We start from the raw sequence: 14,285 nt of genomic DNA on the forward strand, positions 1-14,285 counted from the left end.
CTCATCTGTAACAGAGACCCTCATATCATGAGCACCAGGGAGGATAGACCATTCCAATTCTCAGAGCTCTCACCTCCTGTCTTCCCTTTTTAGTCTTGTTCCTTAGACCTCACCAGTGACTGTCAGCAAGACTGTAGATGCATTTCCCTTTTTTTTCAGTTTGGTGGATAAAATTTCTTTCTACTTACCTTCACAATATATTGCTTTGAAATATATTTACAACGTGGAAGAACTAGATATAACTAATTAACACGAGCATTACTTTACATAATCATCATATTTGTTGCTTTTGCTCTTTATGTAGATAGAAGCATATATGTATCATCTGACATTTGCAATTTTTCTGCTGTACATTACATTTTTTTAGACTCATCCACTCATGCTGTATTTAGTTGTAGTTTCTTCATGGTTTTTGCTGTATAGTATTCTGTTGTGCACTTAATCCAAAACTTATCCAACTACCTTAGTTGGGTTGCTTCTTCTAGCTTCCTTCCTTCCTTCCTTCCTTCCTTCCTTCCTTCCTTCCTTCCTTCCTTCCTTCCTAATAGATTGTTATGAATATTCTAGTTCAGGTTTTTTAATGACTGTGAACATTCTGTTGTTAAAGAATCAAATGGAACATTCTATGTTTATCCAACATTAGTCAGTGTCATTCAGCACTGTTTCCAACGCTCAGCACCAGTGTGTAGAAGCTGAGGTCAGGGCCCCTCTTCACCATCACTAGGTCAGCTGCTTTCTCCTTGTCCACTGTGGTGTGCATTCACGTGTTCTGTGCTCACAACCTGCATTTGTCCAGTAACAGTAAAAATGAGTGTGTTCCTGTCTATGCACCAGCATTTGTTATCTTCTGTGAATGATTCCTTCAAGTCCTTTGCCATTTTTTTCCTACAAGACTTCTACTTTTAATGTAATACGTTTTTCAGTGTTTTTAAAAGCAAGTTATTTCTTTTTACTTTTATCTGTATGACTGTTTTGTCTGCATGTTTGTACGTACATCACATATGTGAAGTGCCTGTGGAGGCAGAAGAGAGCATTAGGTACACTGGAGCTGGAGTTACAGATGATTGTGGGCAACATGTGTGGTGCAGGTGAATTGTCTGTATTCTGTCAATCATGTTTTAAATAAACGCTGATTGGCCAGGCAGGAGGCGTAGGCGGGAAAACCAGACAGGAAGTGGAAATGATGCAAGGAGAGCAGGAGAATTCTGAGGAGGAGGAAGTTGATTCCCCCTACTCCTGCCCAGATCACCGAAGCAGCATGATGTGATCTGCCAGCTGAAAAAGGTACAGAGCCACATGGCTAACATAGATTAAAAAAATGGGTTAATCAAGATATGAGAGTTAGCCAATGAGAGGCTAGAGCTAATGGGCCAATCAGCTTATAATTTATGGAGACTTTTGTGTGATTTTTCTTTGGGGCTAAACAGCTGGGGGAACTGGGCAGGACAAAAACCCCAACAAGCAGGCCTGGCCTTCTCATGTTACACATGTGCATGTTGGGAACTAAACCTGAGTTCTCTGCAAGTTGTGCAAGTGCTTGTAACCTCTGAGCCATCTCTCCAGCACCTAGTATAATAGTATATATATAATATGTGTGTATACATGTATATATTTCTCTAATTTATTGTCTATGTATACTTATTCATATATGTGTGTATGTATGCATTTGTGAATACATATGTGACTTTTTCTCCCAAACTGTAACTTAACTTTTCAGTTTCTTAATAAAAGATTTTAAGTGAACAGATGTCTTAACTTATTTATGTTTCCTTATGGTTAATTCCTTGTGCGTTCTATTTAAGAAAGTCTTTCTGGCTCTAAGAAAAATATTTTAAAATACCATGAAGATGTTTTCCTGTTTTATTTAAAACTAACTTGTATATCATTTAAGGCAGGAATCAGGCTTAACTTTTTAAACCATATGTTGTGCAGCACTTTCTTCCAAATTGAAAGATTTATTTTCTTCTTAATTATGTCTATAAATATCTGGGCATGTGCATGTGGACCAGGTGTTGGAGGAGGCCAGAAGGGGGCCCTGGATCCCTTGGAGCTGTAGTCACAAGTGGTTGGCAGTTGCCTAAAGTGAGTGGGGGGAACTGAACTCGGGCCCATTGTAAAAGCAGCATGCATTTACCAAACAATCTCTGCAGCCCCAATTTCCTCCAAATTGAAATATTCCACCCAGGAGGGAACTCAAGTATCTGTAAGTTCTGAAGGAAGACTCCTTAAGATTCAGGCAGTAAACAAGTCACAAGTCTCAAAAAGTCCCTGAAACTTATCAGATTCACAAGGCATCTCCCTCCTCAAGGCTATATACTGTCCATAACAGGAGATACTGACCTCCTGAGTTGTCTGTAAGTTGTGCAGAGAGCTCCAGGAGTTATGGGGTGAACTTTTGGCATTGTAGCTGTCTTTGGGTTGTCTGTGTTCCTGTAAGTGATTACTTACCCATGCTCCTCTGACTCCAGAAACTCACTGGTTTGCTGATTTGGACTTTGGTGGTATTGTTATTTTGGTCTGTTGCTAGTTCCCTATCTGGAATGAGTAACAGGGTTGAGTATCATGCTTCCCCCAAGAAAAAAGGTCTCACACAATATTATTTTATTCCATTGACCCAGAATTATCTATTGAACAGACCATACTAAATCTTCTGCTGTTAACCACAGAACTGGGTATATATTCATCTATTTCTGGGGGTATACTGGAGAAGCAGTTAGTAGTTAAACTTATTCTTTGTTTGTATTTGGGTTCTTTTTTCAAAGAGCGCTTATTATAGTCATTATTGGCAAGGCATCCTTTGGTCTGAATCACTCCTTTTAAACTTCATCAATCCCTGTAACACAGATACACATATAGTCCCATTTTATCAGTGAGGAAATTAAGATTTAGGCAATAAAATCGTTTGCTATGGTTGCCTAACTTGTGTGTGGCAGGAACATGACATCAGGGAAATTCTAATTGACTCTGAAGTCAGAGACGTTTTTGATAGGGGACAACAGTGGTGATATTATGTTCTCAGGAGAAAGATGGAGAGGAGAAAGGCTCTACAGGAAAATGAGCAGGAGAGATGGTTCAGTGGTAAAGAGCATACAGCGCTCTCACAGGGCATCTTAGTTTGGTTTCTAGTATGCACATGGCAGATCACAACTGTCTGTAAGTCCTGTTCCAAATGTTCTGATTCCCTCTTCTGGCTTTTCTGGGCACTGTATGCATGTGATGTATAAACATACATGGAGGCAAAACAATCATACACATAAAATAAGAATGAGTTAAAAATCTTCAGAAAAGAAAAAGTAGTAGATAATGTCTAAACCAAAATGCGCAAATATCAAAGTTTTTCACAGAAGAGATAGTTTAATATTTTTGTGAGCTTTGCTAGTTTCCAGTCCCCCCCAAAGCAAATTTATTATTTCACCAAGGACATATTGTTTTTTTAAATAACTCTCCTGGCTTCATTAAAATGCTTACAATCCTTCAATCTTTTCAACTTTAGATACACCTTTCATTCTTCTATCCCTCATCTTGTGCACTCAACTGGCCACAACATCTACCATTATTCCTTCAACTATTAAATTATTTCTCTCAGTTCCCAACACTGCCTGCCATCTGTCCTGATGAACTCCCCACTGCCCCTCCTGCCTCCAGCCATTCTTGTCTTTCTACTTTCCACTAAACAGAAAATATATCACTAAAACACTATACAAACTATCTCTTTTTCAAACAACAGCGAACATGTATTAAACCTTACTATGAGCCAGGAATGACTCTGAACCTTTTAAACACCATCTACACTGATTTTCATATCCTTCCCGAGCCAAAATACCACCATGTATTTTAGAACTCTCCTTTAGCACTAACCAAACACCAAAGCCTAGCTTCCAAGAACATTGTCAGTCTACCCTCAGGTTCTCTCAGCAACCTTTCCCTCACTACTCATTTTTTAAAATTCTGAATTCATAGTAGGTATTAAAAACACAACTTTGGTATTTTACCACCACCATAATCCATATTCTCCCACCATTATCTCATATTTACCATAGCATTTTGTTGCTTTGGGTTATATAATATCAATGCATATTTACATTTTTGCAAATATCAATAACAGATCTTAAAGCCTGGGTATTTCCAGATATCTTCTACTTATGGTGTATGATAAAATGCATTAGAGCTATTATTTTACATGCTCTATCTTTCCAACTAGCTAGTCTTTGAGATAGGGAAGCAGTTTTTACATATCTGTTTTCCTAATGACTGCCCAGCTCCAAGCCCTCATCGACTTGCAGAGTCTCAGTCCATGCTTCTCTCTCTCATGTGTAAAACAAAGCATGTGTTGGAAAGATGGGGTCTTACACTTCCATTGCTGTGCAGAGACACCATGAGCAAGGAAACTTATAACCTCATATTTAACTGGGGGCTTACTTACAGTTGTGGAGAGTGAGTTCACGACGATTATGGCAAGAAGCTTGGCAGCAGACAGGCATAGTTCTGGACCAGTAGCTGAGAGTTCACATCTGATCTACAAGTTACAGGTAGCAAGTAGTGGAGAGATAGAAATGATAGGTAGATGATAGATAGATAGATAGATAGATAGATAGATAGATAGATAGATAGATAGATAGACCAACCACATATCTTAATCCTTACCAAACATTTCAATAAATGGGGACTAAGCATTCAAATATATCAGTCTATGGACGCCATTCTCATTCAAAACTACCACAGTTGGCAAAGCTGTTGAAAGACTTGCTGTTCTTTTAGAGGACCAGTGCCCACAACAGATGGCCCACACCACTCCAACTACTGTTCCAAGGGCTTCCTACACAGTGTTCTGTCCTCAACATGTAATGGAACACAGAGAAGCAGACACACATATGTACGCCTAAACAAAAAATTTTTAAAATTTAAATGCAGGTCCTATAATAGCGGTACAGAGTTGTTAGGCAAAACGAAGTTAACAGATAAAAGATGCCTAAGAAGAAACAAGAATTCTAATATATGTCAAACATTGATATAAAGGAGTTGGATATAAGGTACAGATGTTTTTGACTTTATTAGCAATATATATTAAAAAACAAAGTCTTTGGTATTTAGATATTTATCAAAAATAACTGCTCCACAAAATAACTCAATATGTTATAATAGTAAAGTATGAGGCTTCCTGTTGTCTTTAGTTTCTTAAGGAAATATTTTTATCACAGTATAGTTCAAATGCATCTTGAAATACATGAATTTATAATCATGTAGCTAACAAGATCACACTTACTGCTCCGGGTAAATCAGGATGTATCTATAATTTACTGCCAGGAATGAAAAGAAGTCTTATACTGATTGACAGAGATATTGTTATCTACTGTTTAGAATGAAAGATGTAAAAACAAAAGAGTATTATTATATGCTAGAAATGTTCTTAAAATGGGCCTGCTGTGAAAGCCAGAGGCACGCCAGTCCTATTCAAGGAATGCTTTTGTAGCTCCTGTGATTTCAAAGACACTGTGGGTGCGAAGGATGAGATGGATCTCCTGGAGGGAGACAAGATCTGAATCCAGTGGAAAGCAGAATGAGACGTCACGGTGTACGAGCACAATGCAGAAAGAACTGGTGGGGGTTAGAATAATTTAATTTTGCCCCTCCCATTCTAAATTCTATTTTGGATGCCCTTTCGCACGTGCCAGGTCCCTTATTGGCCGAGAATCCACCACCCTGTGAAACCTCTCCCATTCCTCATGTCTTCCTTTCCTTGCCAATTCGATTTCTTCAGCCGCCAGCACTGCATTTGGAACAGTATCTATTGTGTGGGTGGCAGAACGCGGAGAAGCTATTTTTGTTCTAATTATGAGCACTGTTTCTCTGGGGGAAGAGGAGGGTAATAAGGCAGATCTGAGGCTGAGCCGTTTTCTGGGCAAGAATGCTCAGTGGAGGCGTTACTAAGGTTACTAGAGAGAGGACCGCAGGCGACAGGCTATTTCTATAGCGAGATATCTTTTCCAGTGAAGGACGTGGGCAGAGCTGCGGGCAGTGCCACATTGTACTACATGTTGGATTCCCCAGAAGGAAAGGGAGGTGGCCCAGGAGGTAATGGAAGACCACAGACTCCGCTTCCTCTCCGGGCCTTTACTCCCGCCGTCCTTGTTTCCCCCGAGCCGTTCTGACTGCCGCACCAGGTCAGAGCGCCGGAGATCGGTGCTTTGTAGCTGTGACACGCCTCTGAGCCGGCCGGAAGCTGCTCCCAGCCGGTACCCGTAGGGACGGGTTCGCGGCGGGCGCTGGCGGCGTCGCTGCGCGGCTCGGTAGGACCGGCGCGGAGCTGCAGCGGCTCGCTGAGGCCGTGGGTCGTCGCTGCAACTGCCACGACTTGGGACGAACTTGCCAGACAGAGAGGAGCGGAAGGGAAGGGGTGTGTAAGGAGGGCCATGGGCGTATTGCTTGTTAGAAGGGACTTTGAAACTGGTTCCTCATAGTTGTTGGTTGTAATTTTTATTTTGACAGATTCTAGGGGCAGCCCCCCCCCATTCTCTTTGCTTAACTCTAGTCAATTGATAGCATGATTTGAGTGAGAGGATTTTAATGAAGCTACTGAGTTAAGGTAAATTGGGATTGGTGAAGCTGCCAGAGGAAAGATCAATAGGGGAGTCGGAGCAGGGAAGTGGTGTCGGGGACGGGGGTCAAGATGATCTACTAGTTCATATTTACAGGGTTTACCGTGCCAGATACCATTCCCAAACCCTTTAAGCTTGGTGGCTCATTTACTCCTGCGAGGTCCGGACTTATGTTAACCTTTATGTAAGTGGGGAAGCCTAGGCTCAGAGAGATTAAGGACTACTCTCTTTGAAAAAGATAAGATAAATGAAAAGCATCTGCCAGACCTTGAATTCGGCTAAAGCCCCAGGCTCCACACTATGGTTTGTCCACCATCAAAATATGAAGAAAGTGAGGATGTAGGATTAGAGGAACAGCTGTGATATTATGTTGATCTGCTAAAAATTGTGAAGTTTCGATGTATAAGGCAGTGATAGATGTCATTCAGGGAAGGTGGAAAACCATGGCATGCAAACCTGTGCCTCCGAGCTTGACTGTGGTCTTTAGCAATTGGTGGGATAGGGAAGAGAGGTGTGTATTCACACATCCAAGTTTGGAAGTGGAATTACAGACTCAGACTTCAGCAACTGGACACAGCTACCTCATTTAACAAATGAATGAAGTCCCAAGAGATGCAGTCACATAAGGAAGGTCGTCAAGATTGGAAGCATTGTCCTAGCTATACTTGCCTACACACAGGCTAAAGTTAATGTCAGTTTGATTGCTCTGGTTCCTTTCAGCTGTAGAGATTGCAACCCACCCATACCCTATTAATGTGTATCCCAAGTTCTGTGCACTTGCTGACACAAATGCTGGCTTCCTTCAGGTGTAGGAATTGAATATTGATGACACCCAATAGTGAGGCAACCCATCTGTACCCCTGCTCATGTGTGTTCCAGGTTCTATGGAATGCTGGAATCAGATGTCTTTTCAGACATGATTGACAGCTGAGGTTTCTCACCAACTCCAAGAATGTCCATCTAAAAATAAGCAATAAAACTGACTAAGCAAAGGGGTAAGGTAATTAATTTTGAAGAAACCTCAAGTAAAACAAAACTCATGTTTACAAAATTAAGGGGAGATTTTTAATCATTTGATAGTGTACTGTTTGCAAACACTGATTCTGGTTAGTTGTGACTAGTCTTATTCCTGAGACATGGTTTAAACTGGGGCCGTAAGAATCAAGTAGATCAGGTTAGCTACTTGCTTTGTAAAATTGGTTTTGCCCCTTGACCCTTCTCATTCCTGAAATGTAAGTACTTGTTTTTATCTTGAAAAATCATAAGCATTGTTTATAAAGACATTGTCATAGAACAATGTCTATGACATAGTGATTAATTATGTAGTTAGTTCTCTGTCTAATAAGAGACACTTGAGAAGTACATCTTCTGGCAATTTCTTCAGTGGTCAACCATCACAGAGCATGTTTACTCAGTGGTACAGCCATCACACACCCACACCACAGACAGCCTGGAAACTAGTTTCTTCCTAAGCTATAACCCTATATGTCATGTTGTAATTATTACTGTAGATAACTGTAATATAATGCTATTTGCACAGTTAGCATAGCTACACATGTAAAATGTGTAGTTGAAGTGCTGGGCAGTAATGCCTCAACTTTATAAAAATTTTCAGGGGTCTGTCAGTGACTGAGACATCATTGGGGGTGCACACTAGACAGTAACTTGCCATTGTGAATCAGATGAAGGTGACACCTACAGCCGTTTTGCAGCATCCAGTCTTAGGTTTCACCGGAAAGGCCAGCGGCTAATTTTCTTAACAGCAGTTAAAGGTGGAAAACGTTTGTGCATTTCTGAACTCTCAGTCTGTTATTTCAAAGGCAATGAAAGGTTTAGATAGCTACATGGCCATAGACAGCGATCTGCCTACCTCGTCTGATAAATCTTGTGGCTGTTTGAGATCACTTACTTTTTACGCTTGTGTTTCCTGAATATTTGGCAGCTGAGGGTCTACACAGCTGACTTTGTAATCTTTTGCAGATGCACGGGCATGGAGGTTACGACTCGGATTTTAGTGATGATGAGCAAGGTGGAGAATCCAAGAAAAAGAAGAAGTAAGTCTTTATTGGTCTGTAGTTCACATTATTTCTGGACTGACATGAAGTATACATAAGTAAGTAATATTGAAAGGTTTAGGACTGAGGTGCGTCTGGAAATAACTGCTGTAGCAAGTGGGCTTTATTCATTACACTGTAATAGATGGATTTACATTTGGAGGTAGTTGTGGGAAAAATAAAGTTTTGTTGTAAAGGGGTTTATTGAAAGGGATGGCGGGAAAAGGAAAGATTTCACTATTGCATGTGTTTTGTTTTATTTTGTTTTTCGGTTGTTAAGACTGTGTGCCTGAAAATGTCACAGCTTAAAGGGGGTTTAGTTGCTAGCGCTTGCCTTCCAAGTGAGGTCCGTGTGGAGGATGAATTGTAATTCACAATAGTTGTGATGCTTTCTTGAATGAGCAGGTCAATGGAGGGAACTCCTGGGGAGCTTTATTGAATTGGAGGGACCAAGATCCAGCACACAAGCCTGGCTATCACAAGCAGGACATGTTCTTTTGTTGTCATTTTTGTTTTCTGGGGCAGTGTTTATGTAGTTGAGACTGGCCTGGAATTCCTTATATGGCCCAGGCTATCCTAAACTCACAGTCTTGCCTTAGCTTCCCAAGTGCTAGGATTCCAGATATGAGCTGCCGTGTCTAGCTAAAGGCTATGTCTTCAAGTTGCTGTGTTTAGGGGCATTGTTCTTAGCTTTTGGTGCTTAGAAACTTAATGACATTGACATTGGAGTGCTTGATTCATACTAATGGAGCTTAGAGAAGTTGGTTTATTATTCCACAGCGAGATTAATATGTTAGGTTCACTAACTAGGACTGAATGTTTTTATATGATTGTCAATCTTCATGAATTACCAAAAGAAAAGTAATAATTATGAAATATTATAACAATGTATGTTTTTTAGATTTTCATTAAGAAACATTACATTTTGGTCTGAGGAGGTAATTAAGTTGGTAGAATGCTTGCCTCAGATACATGAAGCCCCAGCTGCAGTATACGAGAATAGAATTTGACCAAATTTAGTTGGATACTATGGTCTAGGGTTCCATTTATCTGTATCAATAAGGCTGCTCATTTGTGGTTAGTGTCCTTTATAGTTAACCTTTCTTTTCCATAATTTTTTTTTAATTGTTAAATCATCTTTATTCCTACTTTACAGTTAAGTAGCCTAATAATTAGATTAGGTGGTAAAATGATTGAGTCAGGAACTGTACTAGGAACCTGCTAGTTCAAACCAGCCATTTTGCTTTGTCTTTTCCATTTTACAAGTATTAAGTAGAAATAAGATGCAAAATATCTTGTTAAAGATCAGCGAATCATTTAAAGTTAAATCTTTAATTCTTTGAATTGATGTGTTAAGTTACTTTTCTTGTTGTGAACCAGAGCATGATGAGAAGCAACTGAGAGGGGTACAGTCAGAGAGGGAAACTCCTGGAGGTGGGAGCATGAAGGGGTACAGTCAGGGAGAGGAACACCTGGAGGCAGGCGCATGAGACCCAGGTTATAAAACCGCTGTCCTTCTGCCTTGTTCCACTACCCAGCAAGGCTCCACCTTCCTAAAACAGCGCTGCCAGCTGTAGTTCAGGTGTTCAGCTGTGGTTACAGGAAATTTTCCTTCAAGCTGCCATGGCTGAGATGCAGGTCACTAATGGAACACTTGCTGTGCAGTCATGAACGTGCAAAGAACTGGTGTGTATCCTTCAAGGAAAACTAACTCTTTGGATATTTTTTTTAATACACTAGGACAGTTGAAGATGAGTTGCTGCTTACAAAACCATTTCAGAAAGAAAACCATGGGAAGGTCCACAAGCAAGTTGCCGCGGACCTGCTGGACAGGTGTGGTGTTCTGGTGTTAGGACTTTCCTTGGTTTAAGATGTTTTATAATCTTGGGACAATAGGATTTTGTTATGTTAATAAAATATGGATAATTGAGTTAAACTTTTTTTAAAAACAGGGAAGAAGCAAGAAATAGAAGGTTTCATCTCATAGCTATGGATGCTGTATCCTTTTTATAGTCCTGTTTTTATAACCAATAGAATATTTCAAAATCTGCTTATTAACCGTGTTTTCTAATTTTTAAAAATCAAAATCTTGTCAAGTCAAAAGGACCAGTTTTATATTTACATGCTAGTAATTATTGATATAGATATTTGCCATTTATTTTCAGGTATAATTCTCTATTGCTAATATATAGGAAAAATTTAGAGGTAAAAATAATGAATAATATTAGTTTTGTTCTATAAATAGACTTTAAAAAGTCCATGAACTTACAGATGTTCCAGCCTGTTCTTATTAATCTTTCAAAATTTCCCTTCTCTGTTCTTGTCTTCTGTAGTATCATTTTAATGTATTCCCTTCATACCTGGTTCTTGGCTGTTTTAAACTTTCTGCAAAACTTCTGTTTTAAAATTAAATCTGCCTGAGTGCCATTCATAGACCTGCTGTCACTCTGTTCCTCAGGTGGAACTGGAGGCCGTCTGGTCTGAGTTCATGGCACTGCTACACTGATGTCACACTGCTGTGGGGAAAGTAGAGAACAGGAGAGGTCAAGCAAGCCCCAAGGTGTTCTGGGTCTGCTCCAGGAGACTGAGAAAGGAGGCATCACTCTAGAGTCATCTGACTCACTTTGTGTCATTCTCTTCCTTTAAGTTACTATGTCCTAGATTTTTTTTTCTCTCTTACCTCCTAACCCATTGGAAGCTTGGCTTAGCCTCCAAATGGGTCTTACCTCCCATAAGCTTTAAACGTATGTTCTCCCTTCTCTGACACCTTCATTGTGCGTGTTAGGGCACCTAGCAAGAATGAAAGTATAGGTGCTGTTTTTCTGGCATGGATGGTAGAGTTGTTGCCAGGGGTCTCTGTTGACAGAGATTTCTGTCCTGCCTGATCCTGCAGCCATTTAGTCCCAAAGAAACACACAGAGGTCTATATTAATTATAAACTGATTGGTCTATTAGCTCAGGCTTCTTATTACTTTTATAACTTATATTAGCCCATGTTCTGATTAAGTGTTCTATTAGAATACATCATGGCCAGTGAAATAACTGTGTCTTTAAGAATGTGGTCACAGGAGTTGAGACAGCTTAGTTTGCATGTGCTTGAGTGTGGAGGGTGCTGCCAAGGCTTCACAAACACACATTAAATGTTCATGTATCTTGTTACAGTGCGTGGAAAATATACATGGTTTTGTGGATTCTTTGAATTTAAAAAAAAATACTGTGATTTATTTATTTCGTTTCTTTTCTTCTTGAGACACTGTCTCACTCTGTAGCCTAGGCTGGCCAGTGTTGTAGGAGGCTGCTTGTTTGTTTCCCAACCACCCAGACTCCTGAAGAGCAGGCTGAAACTGTATTAATCATCTTGGCCTATTAATTCTAGCTTATTCTAGAATTAACTCTATTATTCTAGAATTAACTCTGGCTAACTCTTACATATTAATTTAACCCATTTCTATTAGTCTGTATATTGCCATGAGGTCATGGCCTACCAGCAAAGTTTCAGCGCATCTTTCTTCCAGCATTCAGTTTAGTTTTCCCAGGATAGTTCTGCTCTACCCTATGACAGGCCCAGAGCAGCTTCTTTGTTAACCAGTGATATTTACAACATGCAGAGGGGAATCCCACGTCAGACCAGGAACTCTTGTTGCTCCTCCTGCCTCAGTCTCCTAAACACTGGCATTATAGGTGTTAGACACCATGCCTGCCTTCTGATTTCTTGTTTGCTTTTTGAAACCTTAATGTTGGTGCGACTTAATTTTATGAACATTATATCCCATTTTTATATACTTTATCATTAATTATTACATTGTGTAATAATGGACAATAGATTCTACTTCTTACCTATAATTTAGAAGCCACAGTTTCTTTATTTGTAATATTATTAGACTGGATAAGAGAATGGGGTTATGTGCAGTCTAGGACCAGAACGGAAAGCTCCCTCTTCTCCCTGATAGTTGTACATTTTTATGACAATAATGTATGCATGAAGATTCCAGTTACAAGTAATACACACTTGAGCTGTTTTCAGCAGAAAGTGAAAGTCTGTCATACAGTTGTCTGCCTGACATTTGAAAATGCTGGATAGACTCTTGCCATTCTGTCTTTTCATTTAGTAATGTATCTCTCATTTAGTAATGTATCTCTCATTTAGTAATATATTGCAATGGAACAATTCTTGAACAGTTATTAAAATCCTTAATGTTTTGCGTTTCAGTATCAAAGGCACACAAAGTTTGTAAATGACTATATTTTGTACTATGGTGGCAAAAGAGAGGACTTCAAGCGCTTAGGGTAAGTGTTGTGAAGCTTACGTAGGAGGTAGGGCAAGTATGGATGGTTTTCTAGGCCCTCTGTTATATCCTCCTTGGCAGCAGGCCTGTCGAGGCAAGAGTGCTGTGGGAAGTACCAGTGTGTGAGAGAAATACACTTGTGTCTTCTTGATAAGGAAACTGTAGTGTCCAGGATTGCTTTTGCAAAAATAAGGCAATGTCCAAGAGACTCTCCAAACACTAAGGCTATTTCTGTTGTTCTTGGTTGCTCTCTGGAGGCTAAAGGTAAGTCCCTACTGAAGACATCAGACACTTAGGACACACAATTCATAGAGGGATCTGAAAGGGTCCTTCCCAAATCAGAAAGTGTATGCAAGTGTCCAAAAGGATGAATGCAACCAATAATTATATACATCTGTGTGTGTGTGTGTGTGTGTTTATGTGTGTGTGTGTGTGTGTGTGTGTGTGTAACAATTGAAAAGGTGGCCATGAATTTGAATAAGAGCAGTCGGGAGGGCATCTGAGGGGGGCTGGAGGGAGGAAAGGGAAGAATAGAAATGATGTAATTATAATCTCAAAAAAGTAAAAACATTAATAAAAAAGTAAGACAAACTAGAAACTTCACTCTAGAATTTCCACACAGAAAATTTTTCCTGTGTCGAGGCTCTTGTTCTTGCGTGAATTTCCTCCTGAGTAGTAGGCCCTAGACTTCAGCACGCTCTCTTAGCTGTCCCACTCTGACCCCTATCCACTGAGCACACACTGCTCAAGTGTTTCTTCTGCTTCCATGCTGAGCATCTATTTCTCTTTCTCCTTTTGTAACATTGCATGTTACCGAGGGCTAGTCTCTTGGGTCTGTTCTCACTTGTTATTCCCATTTCCTCACTTAGAGTCTGTTCAACTTTCTCGTCCTTGCTTTGGCGACATAGCACCATTTGTATATTTAGACCCCTTATGTATAATTAGACCCCTTAGAGATGATTGGATTTGTTTCTCTACTGAACTTGCTCCTTTCTTGCATTTTTCTTAGTTTCTGAAAACATTGAAGTAGTTGTTTTATGTAAAAATTTCCAAATAGAACTATACTTTTATCTATATTTTTATTCAAGGTTTCAAAAATTTTAGCACTATTTAATCTAAATCTGACTTATTTTTGTACTAAATGAAAATTTTTGTTTCCTAGGGAGAATGATAAGACAGACCTGGATGTTATACGAGAAAACCATAGATTCCTATGGAATGAAGAGGATGAAACAGATATGACTTGGTAACTCTATTACATTTTATTTATTTATTTTGTGTGTATATGTGGATGGAGGTCAAATGACCACTTGAAAGAGTTGGTTCTCTTCTTGATTTGTGGTTCCAGT

General features: G+C 39.7%; 1 protein-coding gene across 3 annotated transcripts in view; it reads left to right on the forward strand.

The window, feature by feature from the left end:
• LOC125403531 (protein FRA10AC1 homolog) overlaps nt 1–14,285 on the forward strand; it is a 70,967-nt gene that overhangs the window by 36,958 nt on the left and 19,724 nt on the right. For 2 of the 3 annotated variants that reach the window (XM_048438946.3, XM_085693839.2), the window contains 5 exons: nt 8,577–8,650; nt 10,391–10,483; nt 10,603–10,648; nt 12,861–12,937; nt 14,099–14,182. In XM_048438946.3, the coding sequence (XP_048294903.3) occupies nt 8,577–8,650; nt 10,391–10,483; nt 10,603–10,648; nt 12,861–12,937; nt 14,099–14,182 (374 nt within the window). Of the gene's footprint in view, nt 1–6,234; nt 6,395–8,576; nt 8,651–10,390; nt 10,484–10,602; nt 10,649–12,860; nt 12,938–14,098; nt 14,183–14,285 lie in introns of those variants that run through there. The other variant, XM_048438945.3, reaches the window with a different exon arrangement.

Source organism: Myodes glareolus, chromosome 7 (genome assembly GCF_982192425.1).
Source record: "Myodes glareolus chromosome 7, mMyoGla1.1, whole genome shotgun sequence".
NCBI classification, from domain to species: Eukaryota; Metazoa; Chordata; class Mammalia; order Rodentia; family Cricetidae; genus Myodes; species Myodes glareolus.